Genomic DNA, 23,702 nt, shown 5'->3' on the forward strand with positions numbered 1-23,702 from the left:
TATCTTGATAATGCGATCTATTTTAAAAGTGAAGTTCAGCTAACATTAGATAACAGTGACACTTTCCATACTTCATAGAATATTCAGAAAAATGCAGAAACAATGCGTTGCTTTACTTATTTCAGCATAAAATAGACTATAAATGAAATTGTGTTGTGGTGGCTGAATTTATCAGAATGGAATCTATTTAAATGCATAGCGCTGGCAGATTAGCTTCCAAATGCGTGAAATGGTGGAAAAGGTTAATGGGACAATAGTGGGTGAATACATGCAGATCTTTCACTGCCAATATATTACAACAGCTATTAATATTTATATATTCATGACATATTCTGTAAAAAAAAAAAAAAACTAGGCACTGGCAGAAGGCACCAAGTCAAATCTCACAAATGGCTAAGAGAGCCAGAGGGAGATGTCACATTGCCCTTGTGTTCTTATTAACAACATGGAATTTTGTTATACAAAACAGTTGTGAATTCTCGTACAGCACTCAGCCTATTATTTAATATAAGAGCAGTTTTTTCCTTAGAATTCATTTTGATACAGTCAGCATCCATGTAAAAATATAATTTGAGGGATAATTTAAAAACATTTAATGTTGAACCCTAAAGAACACGAGAAATCATGTTTTTTTTTTTTTCATTTTTTGCAGCTATACTTGGGATTTTTACAGTTAACACACAGGAAAGATCTTTAGAGAGGGACAACTCCAACATCACAGGAGTATATTAGCAGACATTTGGTAATAATACATACACAGTCCACACCTTCTAGCGGCATAAATTTATTTATTATTGATGGGATTGGTTGTTCTATAGCCAAAGTCTATGTATAAACATTTGTGAATGTCTGTATATACTGCTTTTGGTGGTTTTAATAGGCTTTAACTATGTACAATAAATATTAATATTTTATACATCAGGGTGACGAGTCTCCTAGATTAATTATGCATGCTTTACTTGTGCTCTTCAGGTCATTACATTGTGCGTAAATGGAGATGCTCCTGTTTGGTCATTTATTTAGTAGTGTCCAATATACTGTTATCTGGTTTATCTTCCAAATGTTCAGAACAACAAAGACACAACACGAGGGTGAACCTACCGCCACATACCTGGAAACACATATCTGCAGTCTGGACATGTCCACTCAAGAGAAAAGGTATGGAGAAGAAGGTCTCCCCCTCTCCTTCTGTCTCTCCCCCCTTCCCTCATAGATTGTAAGCCCTCGCGGGCAGGGCCCTCTACCTCACTGTGCCAGTCAGTCATTGCTAGTATTATATCTACCTGTATATTCTGTGTATTGTATGTAACCCCCAAATGTAAAGCACCATGGAATTAATGGTGCTATATAATAGTAGTAATAATAATAATAATAATAATAATAATAATAATAATAATAATAATAATAGGAGGACACATCTGTATTCTTACATTCCTCAAAGGCTGCATAGTTAGAACATGTGTGGGTGAACATTGTTCCTGAAGGTTGTTCACAGTGGGTCTGTTATTTTGATTTATTAATACATTTGTGGAGATTTATTATGAGAGGATTTTTAAAGTAATTTTAAGTCTGAATTGCCACAATTTACACCAGATTTATAAAATGTTGCATGGTGTTTGATACATTTGATGCATCTTTAGGTCCTTAAAGGGGTTATCTAGTTTCCAAAAATTCTGTGAAAATACAAATCCACTGCAGTGTTAAATATTGTTGCCTTGTGCAGCCTTTTCTTGGCTTTACTTTACTTCAGACTCCTTGAATCACTGTTATTTACATGCAGTGAATCTGTGAACTAAGGCCTGGTTCACATCTGCGTTCGGAGTCTGCTTGGAGAACGCCCGAACAGAATACCAAATACAATGACTAGCGGTGAGCTTATGAAAGCACACAGACCCCATAGACTATAATGTCCACATGGAACACGTGGATAGAAAAGTACTTCATCAACTACTTTCCTCTCCGCATGACTCGTGTGGACACCATGTGGAAAACACATGGATCTCATTATAATCTATGGAGTCAGTGTGGTTTCATTGCTCACCGCTTGTCAATGCGTTCAGTATTCTGTTCGCGGGTCCCGAAGCGAACTGTCCAAATGGAATACCGAACACATATGTGAACCGGATCCAACTATATTATCCATGATGCATTTCCCTGCTATCCCCTACAGTGAAATCACAGGTAATAACTCCCACTCCTGAGGTCACATGACACTGTGATGTTTTGCTTGCAGGCTCACTCCCCCTCTCCCCTGTGAGCATCAAACATGCAGAGTATGAACAGGGAGATGCAAAAGTAGAGTGTAAGACCTTGAAAAATCTATAATGTCATAAGCCAAATTATTGCTAGCTTTGCCTGTTTGGGTTAAAGAACAGCAAGTTTTTACTTGAATTGATTCGGCCAAAATGAATTGATTTTTGCCATTATTACAATACATGATGCTTGCTAAGACTGTTGCAGAAAGAATTTATTGATTTGCTACTGTGTTTATTAAAATTAATTTAAGCAAAATAGGAAGACAATATGTTCACTTTGAAAAAGTCATCTTCAAGAAAGAAAATTCAATATGAGTTAATAAGTTATTTGCTTTCAACATAAGCCATCAAAAACAGTACTGTCTAAATAAAAATACTCATCCGGAAATGCATGGCCTAACCATTGTCCATTGTGTTGGTTTAATATATATATATATATATATATATATATATATATATATATATATATATATATATATATATATATGTAAATCTCATATATAACACATATGTTTCTCAATATTTCTTCCTAATAACCATAGTAACAAAAAGCATATGTTTTAAGAACTGATAGCGAATGTATATATTTGGTAAAGATTTATTCCCTTCAGGGCAATAAACACAGATTGTACAATATTATACTGCATCTGTCACCAGATAACTGCCTTTTAGAATCCAAAATAATAACTAGCTGCCATTCAGGAGCCATAATACCTCAATAGAAGGATCATATGCCACAGCAAATTTCATGGATGTAAGCCCCATCACTTATTATCCTGGCCACACATCCAAAAGCCATTGTGATTTTAATCTCAAGACAATACAGTTTTCTCTGAGTTCCCAGACCTAGTGAATGTGTTGGCACTTCTAAGGCCTTTCAAATGAAAGTGCTCACAGCAGACTATTCCTTGGATCACGTAGTACCCAGTAGGGCCACCTCACAGTAAATTGACAATGCAGTGCCCATACATTAGTAGGTCAAACAGAATATGGCAGTCCTGTAATAGTACACACATGTAAATACCAATATCACACAGAATTTCTCATGAAATTGTGCCAACCACATAATAGTGATGAGGAATATTCATATAAGAGTGCCAATAGAATAGTTGCTACTACATTGCCCATTTAGATATGTTATACATGCCTCTATACTGTCAATTCTACTGTCATCTTCCAGATTTATCTTTTTACTGCATTGTGTCCTCTAACTTAATTTGTTGCTGATTTCCCAACACAAATTTCCTCCAGTTTTGCCTGTGTGATATGTTTTCATATTGTACCACTCCCCTCCACCTCGCTGCACTTTCCCTTTGTTATGGTTTCTGGTCACTCCAGCAATTATTTGATAGCGCACATGACTTGCCACTTGGAACGTGACAGTTTTTGCAAACCACCATTCTGATTCTATGGTTTATGGATATGTTACTTTTAATTGTCAATCATGTTTATAGCTATTATCAAGAGAGGCTTTTACACTTCTTATCCTACAGCTACATACTTTATACGGATGGATGATATACTAATTCACACTTTTAATTTGAAGGGATATGATTTACTATGAAGCATTCCCAGGTCTTTCAATGTCTTCATAGGGAGAGTCCCTTCTGTTGCAAGAAACGCTCTTCAAGAAACATAATATACCTACATTATTTTACTCATGTTATAACAGATGGTTCCATAACCATAATGGCTTGCATTCTAACAGAGGAGTGAGCATAGGATTAACAAGAAATTTCCCTATTCCGTATTGTTCAGGCCACACAAGTGGATGAAGAGGGTTTATTAGCATTACAAATGTTTACCTACATAGACTAGTTGCAGAGTCTTAGTTTTTGCAGAAGGTATATTGTTGGCTGTCGGGGATCTCAATGTTGCCCTGGATACCCTGCAGGATTCATCTTCTACTAAGTCTGTGATAACCTTCTGTGACTGGAGAAGACATAAATTCAAACTGATCAAAATGGTTCTGGCAGAACAAGAGAGATTGCGTATCCCAATGGAAAGGACTTCATCTTAGATTCTTCTGTCCAAGGGTCTTACCAGTGCCTTGATTTCATGTTTATTAATAAGCATTATTTATCACTTAAAAGAAAGGCCACGATTAGTAACATTCTCGCCCCTGATAACGCTCCAGTTCAGATCTCTCTTTCTATCTCCAATTTTCCACCTAGATTTGGATTTTGAAAACTAAATGAGACCTTATTAGGTAAAGAGGGAATAATTAAATAAGTCAGTTACCATATCCAACTTTATTTTCAGCTTAATAATACCCCGATGTTCCTATGCTAGTATGGGAGGCCCACAAGGTTTCTGTACATACAAGGGATCTTTATTGCCATGGAAACACTATTAGACTTAAGCCCCATGTTGCAGAATCACAGCTTTTTTTTTTTTGCTGCAGATTACGTTACAGTTTTTTGAGCCAACAATGCCTACAAAAGGAATGGGAAATATATTGGAAGTTCTTATATTTCTACCTTCTTCTCAATCCACTCCTGACTTTGGCTTAAAAAATGCAACAAAATCTGCATTAAAAAAACTGTTTTTCTGCAACGTGGGGCTGTAGGCTTAAAGAAACAAAAATTAGCCATTCTTGATTCCCTTTTAGCTGAAGTCTCCGCCCTTGAGAAAACTCCATAAGCATTCTATTTCTCAGATCCACTTACAAGGTCTAATTACTTTGATATCTAAAGTCAAAAAATCCTAAACTCCTGAGCTGCTATAATCCTTTTATATGCTAAACATAAATGGCATACTCATGGATATAGGAGAGATAAACTAATGTCCACTTTAGTTAAGGTGGCTAAAGCAAAAGCCCATGTTGCTTCCATTTGTACTACTGTGGGGAGTTTAGCCAGACGAAAGACATTGCAAAGCAATTTGCTGAATTCTACAATACTGTTTATAATCTTAATGCTAATGAAAGCCTCTAAAATAACAGAATTTCTGAGCAACCTTCATCTTCTGAGTTAAGATACACAACAAAAAAATGTCGCTTCTCAGCCCTATATCCACTCAAGAAATTGATCAAGTCCAGATGAGTGGCATTACACCAATATAGCTAAATTTTGAAGACAGTAAATGAATATTTAAACAAGATTGTAACAGATTTTATTGTCCCTAACGCTTATGCTTTTCTGTATCGACTCACCTACTTATTGGCCGGGTCGACATTCCCTACCTACTAACCATTTAACAGTAGTCAAGCTATTTATTCCTATGAGATAGCTATAGAAAGAACCATCTAGAATAGCTCAATGATAAGACACAGTCAAAAAGCTCTATATCATGGAAGAATTATCTTCCTGGGTGAATTATGATCATAATGAACTTACTACACTTTGGAAACCCTGGGTTCAATACATTTGCTGTAGTACTAGCCTTCAATCCTCACATAACACCTCTCCAAGGTTGATCACCCTTCATGGATTGGAGCTTTGTTTCCATAACTTTCGCCTGTCTATAGATTTCTTCTTTTTCCACCCATATTCCTTGGGCTTGTAGTACACCTTGACTTGTAATGCTCTTTGATCATCGTACTTCCTCAAGAATACATACATGTAAGTCCATTTTCATACCATTTCGTCTGGCACAAATTGTGAGTGCCTACTGTTTGTTTCTTGTTCTAGGACAATATAGTCTACAGATATCTTAATTTCTGTGTATCATCCGCTTACTCAGATTTTACTATGTCTTTGTATATTCATTGATATTCATTGATGCCATATTTGGTATTGTTACCATGTCATCTTGTTTAGTAACTTTCCTATTTATCACCACTTAATAGTTTAATAAATTTGTAAAATTCAATAAAAAATAATTTAGCAAAATAAAGACACTACTAAGCAGCCATAAGGCTTTTGTGTCAATCTATGTACAGTATCCCCAAAAGTATCACTGATTGTAGTAAATGTGTTGATGTATAGCATGTTTTAGGCTCCATTCAGAACACGATTTCAACAACCATTTAGCAACTAGATGTTCATCTGTTTACTTAGAGATTAATGTGAAAAAAATAACAGATCAGTTCATTTTCATGTTTTTTTGTTTGTTTTTTTTTTTTGGCAAAAACAGAGTATGCCATACTTTTGTGTCCATCCAAACACAGAAAGAAATGGGTAACTTTTTTTTAACACTGAACTCTGTGAAAACTGATGGCCATTTGTTTGCATATATGTTTTGCATCTGTTAAACAGATGTACCTTACATCACCAGGAGCATAGCCATGCACGTTTTTTTTGCGGTATAATACAAAAGAAAGTGGAATGTAAGTGCAAAAAATACCCATAGTATGACATGTAAATGTTACTGTTTGGAAGAAAATCTAAAGTACTGCCAAATATCATAGTCCAGAGAAACAGTCTAGTTGCTGTCCCTGCCCAACAGAAGCTATTGGTAAACTGCCTGCTTACTCAGAGATCTCAGGAAACATGTGCGTCAGGAGGGGAAGCTAATTCTTTTGTCTAGACTATGCTATCTAACTACAGTTTTTTACATTCTATTCTACAAGTAACTTTTGACTTGGGGCCCTCCATGGCACAAGGCCCCCTTCCCTGGCCCCTACACAGTATAACACCCCATTTACAAACACTATAATGTCCCTAAATGACCACTGCACACAGCATAATGTCCCATAGTAGCATCTCCAGACAGTATAATGCCCCATAGTAGCTATTCCACACAATATAATGTTTCATAGCCGCCCCTCCACACAATATATAATATATGACCCATAGTGGCCTTCCCACAAAGTATTATGTCCCATAGTGGCCCCAGTACACAGTATAATGTCCTATATCGACCTCTCCACACAGTATAATGTAACATAGTAGCCCCTACAAAAAGTATTATGCCTCATAGTGGCCCCTCCACACAGTATCATGTTCTATTGTGGTCCCAGCTGTGTTTGTTGCAAATACTGAAAAAGTTTCAGATTCAGCAGAACCCGAAACTCATGGAGTACAATGCCCACTAACTATTATTGTACTCTGGAGTCTTCTCAGACCCCAGAGTATAATGATCAGAGGCCCAGGGAGGTAGCAAACATAAAAACAGTGGTACTAACCTTTACTGAGCTCCGCCACTGTCTTCTTCAATGACATCCCAAACTACATCATTATGCCTGACCCACGTCGTCTGTGATGTCCATACAGAGGCCTAAAGTGGCGCTGAGGGGTTAGTAACATTGACTTTTATGTTTGCTCACTTCTCTGGGCCTCTGATCAATATACTCAGAGTCTGAATGCACTCCAGAGTATAATAATATCAGTATTTGTTGGGGTTTACCCAACAAATATTCTTGCTGCAGACCTGTGGCCTTACTTACTTGTCCCTGCTCCAGATCAGGTCACCTCTGCTTTCCCTTCTTCCCTCCAGTGGTCCCCAGTGATGTGATATAAGGTGCACGGGTTCAACTGGAAGGCAGAAGGAAAGCAGAGGTCGCCATAAACAGGAACGGGCATCAGTAAGTACATACGGCCCGTTACCTGCTGGGGTTTCATTTAAGATAAACCAAGTGGAATATAGGGGGTACGTAAATATAGTAAAGTCCATAGCAGCACAGAATATACCTTTTAATTTCAAGATGCAAATCCAATTGGAAGCGGCTTCTTTCACCATATACAGAAGTAGAAAAACAGCAGCACTCCGACAGTTTAAAGAAACAGCGAATCTTTAAAACAAGGTGACGTTTTGGTCCCAACAATTAATTAATGCATAATTAGTATTTTTTCTGTTTATACAGGGATAATATAATCATATTATATCATAACAAAAATACATACCCCTAGTGAAAATAATCCTACCGAGTAGCCTCACCTCAGATCATACTCCTGATCTCAAGTGGGAAAGAAAAAGTGGTGCGCATAGCATGCCAAAAAAATCCTTTTGCTTATAGAGGCATCACTAAAAAGTTCTATGGTCTTTTATCTTTTGACCAAATTTTCACTCATCAGATCATAGATCAGAAACTAGCAAAGACTAGTTGCTGCTGTAGAGACCTGCCCACATAACCCTAAACCACCATCTTCTGACATCTACCATGCCTCATTATTTGAAGATGGTGGTGGTTTGGGCAGCATTAGTTCCTTCCTAGAGCCTTATAGTAATCGCTAAATCGCAAGCCCTGATTCTCAGTCAAAGAGTACCCCCCCTCCCCTCAAGACTGTGTACTCCCTGGGGTATTTGTACCACAGATTGAAAAACACTGGTATATGCCATTTGTAAATTGAACAGATACATCAGATTTGTAACTTGAAGCTTGCACCAGTGAAAAATCTGTAATAGAATCCCCAACTCAAAATCTTCCGACATCTACCTTGCCTCAGTATTTGAAGATGGTGGTGGCTTGGGCAGCATTAGATCCTTCCTAGAGCTTTGGATCCTGAGCACGTAGGTATAGCTGCTATGCTGTGGACATGCACAGAATTTGTTTTTGTTACAAGTAGAATTTTGAATGTGGTAATAAATGTAGAATGGAAGTTTCTAATGAAAGTTGAACCCAACTTGCCATGGGTTTCTGTTCAGTACAGTAGGTTTCTAATCATTTGCATGGTAAGGTTGATCATAGTGGAATCACACAAGCAATCTCATGCTACTTATTTTAGACTTGATGAATATTCAGTTGTATAATAATGGAAGCTATAGAAACCCAGATTGGAGAACAATGTAGTTAATAAACACAATAAACATGAAGCTGCTCTTACAAAGACCTCTAGCTATACTCATTTGCAACATAATTTAGAGAGATGAATACACTGGTGTAACTATGGGGGAATTTAGAGATAGAATAGAAGCAGAAAAAAACTGTATACAATGGAAAGACCATACTTAAAAGGGAACACATTATAACTGCAAATACTTTTCTTTTACTAATAATTGAATTGCCTTTTTAATGTCTAATTTAATGGACATGTTCTCTAACCTGAATTTACAATGTTATTGCATTAACTCTTTTTATACATTACAGGAAAAAAGATCAAAAGATCAAATTGAAAAAAATATAATGCTGTAATGGTAGCAAGCAGTAAAGGATAGAATGATGCGTTTGTTTGCTTTATACTACTGATAACTCTTAAAGTAAACCTGTTTTTAGTGTAAGTTTTAATGTTTCTATGGAGAAATCCTTGCATAGCGATATTAAACTGTGTTATTATTACGTGTGATAAAACATTTGTTTTCCCTTTTCTATCTTTGAAGATACTTTAAGCACATCAAGATGACATTCATTCAGTTCAAATTCTACCAAAAGTTTCAGATTCCAGAACATTTTAGTTTTAATAATTCATTAATTTCGGACAAATTAAATGGTGGTCACCACTTTACAGATCAAAATAAGACAGAGAAAAGGGAGAATCACATGACCTCAGCCAAGGCGGGCTTCCTTATAGTGCCTTGTAGGTAGCACTAATCTATAGAGACTATAGAGACTATTGGTGTGAGGTCACTGATAAACCATAGCCAGGAAAATCTGACATACCGTAGGGATACAATACAGTATAGAGAAACTCAGACTACAATTGAGAGTCTGAGATCACAGAATACAGTCAAATAGTGATAATTTTGTGATGTAAAATTTGTATTTAATGCCAGTGTCACCAAAATTCAGCCTATTTTCTGTGTCAAGCATGTATTTTTAGTGCCATTACACTTCAGTTCAATCTGTGTTAAATTGTAAAATAGTTTTTTTTAGGGGCCACACGGTGGCTCAGTGGTTAGCACTACAGCCTTGAAACGCTAGAGTCCTGGTGTCCTGGTAAAAAAAAACCATCTGCAAGGAGTTTGTATGTTCTCCCCATCTTTGTATGGATTTCTATCTCATATTCCAAAAAGTCATACTGATAGGGAAAAATGTACATTGTGAGCTCTATGTGGGGCTCACAATCTACATTTTTAAAAAAGATCTAACAAAACCTGAAAGTGCTAACAAATAAAAAGATATTTTTGGTGGCTTAGGAGCCTTAGGGTGCCCAAATAGTCTCCCTACAATACAAGTGACACCAGTATTATAGGTAGTACATGATAGGTGGGGACCTTATTAATGATTTTATATTGGGGTCTCAGAGCTTCAAAAAAAAAAAAGGTGCCAGGGGAGGTTGGAGGGGAAACTAATATTTCCTGCCTTTCCGCGTGGTATTCGACTGAGTACACTAATAACTAATAACTATGCAAAGGGAGGTTTTTGATAGAATACCACTATTCGATCGAATAGTAGTATTCGATTGAATACTATTTGCTCATCTCTATTCAAGAACATTCATATTACAAGACCATATGATAAATTCACCAAACAGCCCCTTCTGCTGATGTCAGGTTCTCTTTGAGTTAAATGGTTTTCTAAAACTAATGGCAGAGATGGAGAATGGCAGGATGTAATACTTCAAGGCTGACTGTCTCTGTTGTTAGTGCAGTGCCAATCTAGCTTTGAGCACTCATACATTTGACTATCCACCATGGCCTTGTGAAGTGAAGTTTCCAGGCACCATCCCTAACAGGCAATCTATCCTTCTTTACTGGGATGTTCAGCTCTTTGAAGAAACAAGACTTAACACTTACAGAGAATAGTCAAGACATACTCAAGGAACATGATTATGTTCACAATTCTTTAAAAAATTGATCTAAAATTTGGACTAACAGTTGTACAGTTATCCGAGATACTGTAAGAAAAGTTGCACATTTTTACTTTTTTCCTAGGAACAGTGCCATACCTGTTCATTATTTTTGGTTTAGTATCCCTGTACAGCCTGAATAAAGAGGTTTTGCCAAGCATGCTACCTATTTCCTAGGATGAGGGATAATTTGTAGATCAGTGGTGTTTCTAGTGCTGGGGCCCCCACCAATTACAAGGGGTTTTGTGTGGCCTGATCTGAATATATCGGTGGTCGTGCAGATATGCTGCCACTTCATTTATTTCTATGGAGCAGTCAAAGAGAAGCTGAACAGAGTTCTTGGCTATTTCCCATAGAGTATACCTCACCTTCTTGTGATTAGATATTGTCCCAGTGGTCAGACCACCATGATTCTATAACGTATCCCCTATCCATAGAATATTGTATTGTATATTAGGCCCCCTCTATTAAAGTAATTACCCAAATAAAGTTAATGGACTTAGGCAGAGATGTTTCTTTAAAACAAGGAAGACCATTTTTTGTCATTTAAAATAATTACTTTATGTTTTTCATAAGCTATATTTGAACTTTATAAAATTTAATATAAGTTACTACCATGTAGGATTTGGGATACTTTCATTTACTGACCATAGAGAATACCACACACATAGCATCAAAAACATGAACAGTGATGCAGAAAACTGCACTTAAACCATAAATTCTCAGATGAACTCAGGTCACAACCTCCTGTCATCAAACTAGAATCCAGAACTTACCTGACATTTTCAATTCTTCAGCATTTATAAGCCATCATAAGCTCCCACATCAGAAATGTGATTTACTCACTAACATGCTCAGAAATTTACTACCCGCGACAAGCATCTAAACTGGAACTCTAATAATGAGTTGCTTATGTAGATATACTGTATCCATACATTGAAATTAAAAAAAAAAAAAAAACTTGGCTGTTACTATAGTTACTTTAGCATATTCAGCAATGTAAAACCATTCAATGACAATAGCAGATAGCATGTAACAAGCGCACATAGGAAATCTTTAGTCTTTATATTGTATAATATTTGCCATTTGAATATTATATTAATTCATACAATATTTTACCAGCTATTTAGACCTAAAAATATCACCATAACTGATGAGTGTTATTCCTTTCATGGATGCATTTGTAAAATATTCTATTAACAGCAGGTGGCAACCTTTGAAAACAAGATTACTGTCTTCCTTTTTTGCTCTTGTTTTTCACATGCAGATGTCGGAATTAAATGTTGAAAACGAAATCTCTGCATGTTTGCTTTTAGATTAGATAAACATGTCTTATTTTAATTATCAGTGGAGGAAGCCGCAGATGAAACAAGTGTGGATGGTAACATGTTGGTATCATAGACAATTGCAGATGTTTGTACTGTAACTAAACAGTCTGACAGTTATTTATCATTAACGGTGTTTGTACACAAATGCATTATATACAAATGTGACACGTCTACAGAATACATTATATTCTCAACTGCTGACAAACATTTTATCTCTATCTATCTATCTATCTATCTATCTATTATCTATCTATCTATCTATCTATCTATCTATCTATCTATCTATCTATCTATCTGAGTGGCTTGCAAAAAGGCCATTTAACAACATAAGACACTACAGTTATCAATGGCATATGGGAGAGACCCTCTTACATTGGGACCCAGTCTAAGTTAAGACTTTATATAGACATAAAACCATCTGATCATGTTTAATACTAGTCTAAAATTCAAAACATCCTTTATTTTCCTATGTAATAGTTTCATAAAGAAACAAGATTGTGCATTTCATGATATAAATGATGAGCATGCCTAGTAATATGTACTTGTAATCCTGCTTACCTGGACATCTCTGTTCATTGCATTTTCGGACATCTTCCCCCGATCCTTCACATTGCTGACCAGTAATAGCAATTCCTTGGCAGCTTCGTGTTCTTTTTTCCCATCCTCCATCACATGATCTGGAACAACCACTCCACGGTCCCCATTGGTTCCACTGTCCATTAGCTGGGTACAAGAACATATTATCAATACTATAAATAAAGTTTCTATAGGTCCCAGCAAGATCTGTGATATTGATGCTTCAGATATGATGTTAAAACTTGATTTAAGGAGTTGACCATATTTTTTAAGTACTTGGTACCTAAAAAATATTGGTGCAACGAAAAACTGTCAAAACTCTTAACTACATGAAAATTCTTGTACTATGCTTAGAACTCTGTGTATAAAGGTACATATAAAACATGTTATTAAAATATGTTGGACTATATAGAAGAATGCTAGAATAATTATTATTTAGTGTTTGTAGTGTAAATAGGCTGGTGGGACAAAATAGTAAAGGTAAACATGGATATGATCACTAAATATCATCTTATACCATAAAGTGCAACTTCCATATTAGTGAGCCTCTTCTTTCAGCCTGGACAACCGTTGCATAAGCTTAAAGGAGCTAATGAAAAGTTATACAATTTTCCAGTAGCCTTTCTGTATCAATTCCTCACATTTTTTCCATATCTCTGCTTGCTGTGATTCATTCTACTTCTAGTGGATAAAAATGAGACCATGGTCATCTGATACACAGTTCATGACCATGTGATAGATACACAGGCGCATAGCTTGTTGCCAGGCAGATGTGTGATCACTGTGCACCAGTGTGTCCATCATATGGACCATATATTGCATGACCATAGACTGATTTTCATCCACTGGGAGTTAGCAGGATGAATAACAGCAAGCAGAGATCTCAAAAATGTGAAGAATTGATGTAGAATCAACATTGTTTAACTTTACATTATACAAGCAATAACATTTATTTGCTAAAACTGCTCAATAACTTTGAGAACCATATGTAAAATACAAAATCTAGCAGGGAGTTGCTCCTACATTGTAACAGGTGCCATACCAGTTATAACAGGCATTACAGCAAAGATCAATAAAATATAGAAGGAAATATTGAATAATTCAATTCTAATAGGTGAGCTTGGATTTATCGTGCTCTCATAACCAGAAAGGTGCACAATAGAAATTCATGAAAAGATAACAGAAGTCAAGCTAATTTTCCCATTTTTAGAAAAAAGGTATTTTATGCCTGAGTAATAAAGAAAGACAACACACAATTGTGGCTATTATGCTGTAGGTCTCCTGTACCTGCTTTTTTTAATAGAACCAACAAGAGAACCAGAAGCCAAGACATATAGTATGAGAGAAGTGCTTTGGGGGTGTCCTGTAGCTTGTCCACACGTCAGTCTCAGGGCTAGATTCCTGGGCAAAACACTATCCCTCATTTGTATATGAATAAAAATGGTGATTTACATAAAATGGAATGCAAAAGCTGAACAACAGAGACACATATGACAACTGTCCAATCACCTCTATAAAGTACTCAAATTAGGTTTCAATTCATTGCCTGCAGTCTTCCTTTAAATACATTTTCTTAGTTCATAAAAAAAAAAAAGATAGTAGCTAAATGTGTGCTAAATGTTCTCTACATGATTTCATAATATGTTGTAAGTATTTTTATTTGAATTATCTTGTTCAGCTTTGCTTTGATGCTGTCACTGCTTGCACTGGGATTAAAAATTTGATGGACTACAGTTTCCATGATCCCTCTCTCCTCCTCTTCACATGGGGCAGAGTTATTCATATAAGGTTTACATACAAACTTAAACTAGGCAGCCTTACAGTGCACCATATTTGTCATAGGGTCTGATGTTGAATGACAAATTGGGTGCATCCTTAGGCAGTCTATTCTAAGTTAATACCACCTATTAGTTTACCTACATTTACTACTGAAATTTTAGTACAGTTCTGGTGAACATTTTAGCATAATAAGCCATAACTTTCTATTTAAGTTATGCTCTAACTAAGCTCACATTGGGCTATTTAGGAAAGTTGGCATAACACTTCAGGGCCAAAAAATGCTTCAAAATTTGCCAAATCTTGTGCAAGTTATAGAACTATTGAAAACTCAATAGTAAATGTAATTTATTTCAAATGCACTACTGGCTAGATGTCCTATGCTTCATTACAAAGTATAAGGTTGTATTAATTTACTCAGTTTTTGCACATAACACAGACCTGTTACACAGTAACCTTTTGCTCACTGACTTTGCATTATTTACTGCCCAGTATGTGAAACATGTTCCCTCTTGAGAAAGAGAAAAAGTAAGTACAGCTATGGAGCAACGGAGATAAGAGACTAGTGGTATGTGACACTCTGCATAAATACTTATTTGGAGCAAATAAACGTATAATGTGTCTATTCTAAGTAGTAGCCTACCTGTTAGGCATCACTATAACAAGTCATATATTGCACCTATCCTGCATCCATGGTGATTCACTTCTCCATTTTACATTTCTTCTGAATGCTGTCTGTGCCAATGCCTTAGCTGTACCCATATGAATGATGAGGCGCAAAATATAAACAACCTAAGCCTAGGGTTACTTCACCCTTGTAGGGCAATTTTTGTACTGGCTATATATGGAGCTACGTTTGAAATGCCAAGGATCATTAATACAACTGTGCTTGTCAGCACAAACCAGGAGAAGGGGTATATAATACCTGCACCCTCAGTAAACATCTACAGTATAGGCATCTACACAATGGACTACACCTCTGGGTGGAATGTACCAGACTGAGCTCAATACAGTGTAAAGTTAAGCCATCATCTGTATAGCCAATGAGGCTGAGCAGTTAGTCAGTACCAAATTCTACTAATGTTGGTTCTCTATGAGTTATTTCTTTTCTAATGTCACCCCTTTTATCACTCTCTCAGTCAAACAGCTCACTCTTGGGCTTTTGTCAGCTTACCACTAGAAAAATACAAACAATATCAGTATGCAAAACAGCCTGAACAAAACAGAATTGGACAGACATATCTTAAACCATTATCTGGGCATGTTATTACAGTATCATAAAAATTATTCCAAATATAACAATACAATATAACTTTTAATTTACTACTATAAAAAAACATACAACCCCTAAGGACAATTACGTGATAAGGTTACCATCCAAAGAATACACAAGAAATCAATACAGCAGGGTGAAGACAAGAGACGAGCGAGTAGTATTCGATCGAGTAGGTATTTGATCAAATACTATGATATTCAAAATACTCGTACTCGACCGAATACTACTCACTATTCGCAGTAAAGATTCGATTCAGAACCAGCATTGATTGGCCGAATGCTATACAGTGTATAGCATTCGGCCAATCAACACTGTTTCTGCAGCAGGCTTGTCTTTGCAAGTCGGGAGAGCTGGCAGCTTATGCAGGAGCTGACTTTTTCTGCTGGTGTGAGGCTCTACTCATGCCAAGGGCCAAAAGCACTGTATTTTAAAGGCTCTACTCACGCCAAGGGTACATTTAGTAACACTGACTAAGTTTTAGACAGTGCAAGTTTATATAGAGGTGGGCAAATCAGTTCATACTGAACCGATTACGACCTGAATAACCCAAATTGCTGATTTTTACAAAATTGAGATTGAGATTTTTCTCATGTGAACTAAAATGGCTGCAACATTATACTTCTCTTCAGACTCGCCTTCATTTATGAAGCCCTGCATGCCCATGTGACTGCTGGTGGCCCAATCACAGGCCTCCTCAGTGACCCGGGTTCTTGACATCACAGAAGAGTGCCAGACATCACCATTAGAGCTCCAGATGCCACGAGGAGGCCCAAAAGAGGTAAGGGAAGGTGAGTTTTTTTTTTTTTTTACACTTTCACTTTGACATAACTTCTCTGTGTTTGCTTTAAAGAGATAGAAATTAGATAGATAGTTTTCTGGTAGCCCTGAGAGTGTCTACACTATGTTTTAAGTCAATTTATGGTGGGGTTAATATCAAACTTGCTCAACCCAAAACGGTCAAACTCAAATCACTCAAGTGACTGCTGTGCATATAGCTTTTATATGTGGTGCTGTCTTCTCCACCTAGATTCATATAAATAAATGTATATATACAGTGAAAGCTCTCCAAGTGACTACCTCTTTGAGAAGACTACCCTCTTATGCCAAGTTCACATCTGCAATATCTGTTGGAGGCGCCGCTACTAAACTGCAAGAGATCAATGGAGAGAAAAGTCTTGTACGGAGGACTTTTAAAACACAGAGGTCAGCTTCACCACCTTTCAATGTCAACAATATATTTCTCATTTTTGGCAAGGGTTACTAACAACTGCTTCCTAAAGCCTAGTTTTTATCGTTCACTGTATTACATGATAGATTAGTTTGACAAACATCTTTTTCTGACCTTATTCCCTGTGCCACTATGTAATCTCAAATCACTATAAGTAAGCAAAAATAACAGATTTTCATTTAGTAAACAACACAAGTTTCTAAACTAAAATGCTTTAGTCTATACCTGTGTACTTGTTCAGAGACAGATTGATTTACCAATTTCATTTCAATTGTCTCATGTTTTAAAATGATTTATCTATAATTGGGGTAATTCTAATGTGTAATAATTTTGTAAGCTTAGTAAATAGTCTTTCCCACAAAAGACTATTATGGCATTTGTGCAGGAAAAATAAAGTCTGATCTTATGGGATCTATACCTGTCATGAGAACATGGATGTACAGTCCTTCATCTCAGTAGAAGGATATCCCCAATCCTCTGTGTTTCTATGTTCACTCTGCAATAAAGTGTACTGGTAATAACGTAACAGCTTATTGTTGTGGAAATCCTCTTTGCATCTCATGTAAAGACCCATCATTTAACCAAACTGAATTCTAAAATGAAAATAATAAACAATTCTGCTACAGGGTAATAGATATAAGAATTCCAAATTTATCTGGTAAGATAGGCTAGAGTTTTATCTCATTACTGACTCAACGATGTACAGATCAAAAATGTACAGCAAAATCAAGTTAAAAGGGCTGCAACGAACACTTAACTGGACTATATCTGTACATATGTGGATCTACAGTTTCCAAATATGTCTCTGTTATTCAGCTTTGGAGCCCTATGTTCTTGTAAATTACTGATGTATTCATATGCAAATGAGGAGCAATGCTTTACCTGCGAATCTAGAGCCCAGACCAAAGCACAGGCAAGCTAAGGTACACCCCTAAAGCCCTTTACCTCATTTCCATATAAATAAAATGGCAATTTACATGAAAATTGAGACTCCCTTAAAATCTGCTCTGCTCTAAAGGTAAATATGTGTCCTTCATTTCCTTTCCTCTCAATTGGAAAATTGTGTGTCATGGGATTATCAGCTTTGAAAAACAACATGATGTCTGTCTATGCTATGTTTTACTATATATGGTCCCATGGTTGTGTATTGCATCATGTTAAGTGTTTTGCTAGCATTTCTCAACATTGTATTGCATTTATTTTGTAAATTGGAGCATTATACAAATCAAGCAAAGGTAAAGGTGGACTTGTCTTTATAATAATACATTTCAGCTTTGCTACATAATCAATGCTTTCACACTCTCAGGAGACAAGACTGCTTCTGTTTTCTGACTTTTCTGGGAGTACTACAAAATATGTATTGCTTATTTGTGCCATGTATCATATGTTGGTACTCAATTGTATATATGTAGGTAGCAGTTATGTAGGTACCCCTTTCAATGTGGTAAACAATTATGGAAAGGGAATTGCTATGACCTGCCTAGAGAGTTCTAGGAAATAGGAGTAGAACAGTAGTCTTCTGATGTCCTTGAACCAGAGGGGAAGTGTAGAGTGAAGTGTAGACGAAGCAAAACCTGAGCTGACCTGGAGACAGTCCAGCTATCACAGTGCTGCATGCTTCCAGCAGACAGGAGGTAAGAAAAATCTCTGTTTGGCTTAGATTAGAGAGGAGTGTGCACCAGATAAGTATCTGAGGATAAGAAGGGAAACCCTGCTTATATATATCCCTCAGTGGGAACTGTGACAAACTGAACAAGAATTCTGGTACATTTAATGTCTAGCTACCATTTTATTTCATTATTTTATTTTGTCAGGGGTATTTAGGTCTTGATAGAATTTTCTGTAAGAGAATTTCACACAAATTGAAGTACAGACTACCTCAGAAAGGGAAGTGCAGACTGACAAATGGGTGTGCCCACTTCCAGCTCAGCCCCAACTTACAGTGGTAAAGTTATAAGAACTGTGCCTCCAGAATTGGACGCTGTTTAACTTTGTTCTATTTCAAGTAAAGAATCAAGTTACAATGTTTCGGCATACCTCTCATCTCCTGCACAATCATAATGTGGACTCCAACCTCCATCAAGCTCAGAAAGGCTGAAAGCTAAGTGGGGTAATTTCTACCACCATTATCAAGTACCCTGCAGGCCCCCTCAGCACTGCACCAGCCCAGGAGAAGAACTGGAGCAGTTGGTAAAGTCTTTAGCCTCTGTGACCATTTCAAGTTACTTGACCTAGACCTCACCTATGAGTTGCTGAACAAATGTTCAATATTTGCTGTCATATCTATTGATTCTGACTGATCATGTGATTGGATGGTTTCCAGTGACCACAGAGAGCTGAAGGTTTTTACCAAACCCTAAAAATTGTGCTAGTGATCATTGTAAGATGGTAAATTATTGTTTTAATTGTTTCTGTTATAGTCAAAAATATATAAAATCAAAACTTACTCAAATATTGAAAGAGGCATATAAAATCATTGTTAAAATGAAAAGTGAATAAAACAAATAGAACTTTTTCCTGAATTTTGTGTCATCATTATGACGGAAAATCCCTTAGACCTTCATGTACAGTATTGCACAAGTACTTAGGTTGTTATGGACATTTTTGGACCATTTTCCTGTTTGCATATTATTTTGAACTGTGTGTTATAATCAGTTTTAGCCTTGATTTATAATATTCCCTTTCTTTGTGTCTACATTTTTTAATGTGTAAAGTAAATAATTTCTGTAATGGAAACATCAGATTGTAGTTGAGTATGAAGTCATATTGACCATCCACTCAGGTACAACATTAAGATTTAGTCATACATACAGTAAATTATGTTAAATCATGCACAGGTCAAGGTACTGTACAATAAAGTGGCAGTTTAAGATTATCAAGAAAATCTGATTCGACCTTTCGACAAGTGGGTATAGGACTAGGAAATTCATGTGCTAATTTAAAACACAGCACTATCAGCTAGTGAAGGGCAAAGGGGAACCACAGTTCTAGGTATCTTACTAATTATTAGCAACAACAAATCCCTGGAGTCCAACCTAGCAGACTTTTAATAAGCCCTGTAAACCTAGGAAGGGGAAGTACACATGTTATAATTATTTATAGTCCCTTAGGTTAAACAGGGGTCAAATGTAATGGTGATATCACTCACAAAATTTGCAAATGTTTTTTGCCTTTGCCAAATTAATGTTTTCTGATACTGAAAAGCATGTTAACATCGGGAACATAATTAATTATTATGATTATGACCCTCAAAATGGGGTTATATCCTCTATAATTATGTAAACAGAAATATGACAACATCATAAAGTACACATGCTGTTCATGTAAATGATAGTGTTCATCTGCAGACTATAATAGCTTAAAACCATAAACCACTAGAGGAGGCCCCGTGTAATAAAATAATTGCAAAAAGATGAAAGAGGCTCTTTCATCTAATTTTGTACTAAATGAATACATTTATTGATGCACTTTAATATTTATCACAGATTACTTTTTTGCCATCCTGATACTGCACCTTTCCAGCGATATCAAAATGTTTCACATATTAAAATTGATGGTATCATTCTAGCTATAAAAACACAATATCTTGTGGTATGAAAACCTATTAAACTGATATATTTCTACAATGTTATTCTCTTTTCACCCATAAAAACTACATGAGATAATATATTGGATTTCATATTGTTCTCCAAAGTCATATCATGGATTAAATGATGTCCAAATGTTTACCTGTACAATCCTGATTATGACATTCTCTTGTCTCACTGTAAGGTCCTTTACAATCCGAGCCACCGTGGGATGCTGGTGAACACTCTCTCTGTCTCTTCTGTGTGCCATTGGAACATGTTACTGAGCATTGGCTCCAAGCACTCCATTCCTGCCATAGGCCATCAACTGGATAGGAAACAAGCAAACATAGAAAGCTATGAATACAACAGCTGGCCTCTGAGCCAGGATTTTATAAATGTAGAAAGACACACAATATAAAAGAATGAAATATTATGCTTCTATAATTTAACAGTAAATTGTGGAACTCCACTAGATAGAATATATTGTTTTGTAGTCCATAAATACAATGTAGGCTATATTAAAATTAAAATGTGAATTTACCTGATTTTATCCAAGTATATAGGGCAAGCCTTGTCATAGTAAATATTTTTAATGTCACTATGTCCATTGACTTTCAGCTTGTATATTAAATCACTGTTTGATATAGCATGATAGCATGAGCAAATGAGTACGATTTTTTTGGACTATTGGATGTTCTAGACCAAAAGATATGGATTATGTCCTATTCTCAGAGTAAGGTCATCAATATCAGATCAGCACTCTTGGAGCCTTTGATGATCAGCTGTTTGAAGGGGCACATTGTTTGTGCAAGCACTACATTGTCTTCATAGTTTACAATCACTTCAATGGGGCAAAGCTGTAAATGCTGTGTGCACAACAGATACTATATACATGCATATAAGCAACAAAGAGAATGTAGCACTCATAAGCCTCTTCAAACAGCTGATCAGCATGGGTGCAAAAAGTTGAATCCACATAAATTTAATATTGATGCTTTATTTTGAGGATAATTCTTCCATTTCCTGAATTTTGAAAAATAGTTTAAATCCAACATCTAGAGTTTCCTTGGGTTCTTTGTTGGAACAATTCTGGCCTGTCTCTTATATTGGTTTTGGCATTGGTTTAAATAGCAGTGGTCTATAAGGGTAGACAAGGAAGAATGCACAGAATATAAGGCAATTAAAAATCTTTCACAATACAATAAGGACTAGATCAAGTGCTCTTCTAAAAGAGATATTCTGGTGGAGATATTCCCATAAAGATTTTAACAGTTATCAGAAACCAGATTAAGGGGATAATGTCACTCCCTAAGGAGAGACCACATTCTCGGGTGTTTGGAGTCTTACAAAAAGCCATTTTAGCTCCATTGGGGGGGATTATGGGAAAATATGCAAATCTGTTTCCCAAGATGTAAATAGGGAAACAGTGTCTCTGTTTGCTTCCCTCTAGGGGTAGCTCCCTTGAACATTATGCCCAACTTTCCAACAAGCCTTTACTGCAATGATGCAGGATTTTGCCAAGTCAGTTCAGCTGTGGACAGCGCTGTTTCGATTTGGTTGGATCTCTTGAGCACAGCATAGAGAAAACTGAATTGGCAGAGGTGAGAGACTCCTAGAGGGCAGCAAACAGAGGCACTGTTTCCCTATTTACATCTTGGGAAACAGATTTGTATATTTTTTCCATTATCAGAAACCAGCATTTATATGGCATATGTAACTATGAAAAGCTTCTCAATACTATCATCATGGGGTGAATGTATAAAGTCAAACATCATGGTCAATTTAGGGTTACTGGAATATTAGTACATTCCACATTTACATGACATGTACAATAATATTCATGGCATGCACATTCATTTTAAAAGAAAATATTAACGTGACTATACATTCATATTGAACACAGGATCATTTCCATCTATTTCAGTAACACCCTTTGCAGTTAAGAATACGGTTAATATGTCTACAGATAACAACAGCACTTTAAGAAAATTAGCTAGAAAATTGCTTTTTTATCTTGTTTGCTTTCTCGTAGACAATAAAAATCTTTTTTTCTCTCCTTCTAGTGCTTCCAAGATAATGCCATTGATGAAAAACTATCTAACGGATATGCTGGTTTATATTTTGTTCTTTTTTGAGGCTGTAGGGTCATAAAACGGGGCTTCTGCTCTGCTATCCGTCATTTTAAACCTGGATAATTGCCTACAACAGAAGATTATAACAGAGCACTGTAACTAGTGTATGGCAGTAAAACACAAAAGGTCATTGCTGCTGAACTGTCACTGGCTAAGTTAGAAATACATTGAATGTTTTTCTTGCTCATAAATGTTAGTGTCACTAGGTGGACGTAATTTCGCTGTAGCTTAGAACAGGTGCAAAACTTTTTTAACGATATAAGAAATAATACATTTCTTCATTACTTTCCTTGAATATGAAGTGAGTACATCTGTTATTTTCTCACCTAAAATAAAATTCGGAACTTATTACCACATGTTGCTGTCCTAATCCATCCTCTGTAGGACCGACTGATATATGCCCTTGCCAGCTGGCCTCAATACCTACAAACAATTTCTGTAGGAAGATTATGATTATGCCCATGTGTTGTCATGGCTTTGTGCCAGTCATTTGGCCCTTTTGTTTCTAAATAGCTAGAAAGTGAACAAAGACGAATATAACAGCTAAGCCATTTACTCGTGTGATGTCTTTCCAGGTTATTATAAGAGAATAAGGCATGAGAATGAAATAATATACATGCAATAAAAACTCTTGCTTTAAATCTTTTAGAATGTAAGTTGATAGTGTCTTACAATCTGACAGGCTTCTCAAAATATAATAGAAAGTTGATGTTCATTTACTTCTATATCTCCAGTATTCTTCTGAATGTCACAGGAAGCCATAAGAGTACTCTTAATAATGTATTTCTTTGCAGTATGCCAACTCACAAAAGCCAATAAACTAATGGAATGGCTCAGTACAATAGGTCAGACTATACAAGGACTTGCTCCTATGTCTAAACTTTGTTGTGTCATCAGTAAATAGTGGTGGTTTACATTATGCAGTATGGTGAAGTTTATTCCAACACTATATT

At 36.2% G+C, this 23,702-nt stretch overlaps 1 protein-coding gene across 8 annotated transcripts in view; it reads right to left on the reverse strand.

Moving 5' to 3' along the window:
• ADGRB3 (adhesion G protein-coupled receptor B3) overlaps nucleotides 1-23,702 on the reverse strand; it is a 690,055-nt gene that overhangs the window by 401,664 nt on the left and 264,689 nt on the right. For all 8 annotated transcript variants that reach the window (XM_075268344.1, XM_075268342.1, XM_075268340.1 and 5 more), the window contains 2 exons: nucleotides 20,778-20,942; nucleotides 12,751-12,915 (listed from right to left, as the gene is read on the reverse strand). In XM_075268344.1, coding sequence (XP_075124445.1) covers nucleotides 12,751-12,915; nucleotides 20,778-20,942 — 330 coding nt within the window. The remainder of the gene's footprint in view (nucleotides 1-12,750; nucleotides 12,916-20,777; nucleotides 20,943-23,702) is intronic.

The sequence above is a fragment of the Leptodactylus fuscus genome, chromosome 3 (assembly GCF_031893055.1).
Source record: "Leptodactylus fuscus isolate aLepFus1 chromosome 3, aLepFus1.hap2, whole genome shotgun sequence".
Taxonomy (NCBI): Eukaryota; Metazoa; Chordata; class Amphibia; order Anura; family Leptodactylidae; genus Leptodactylus; species Leptodactylus fuscus.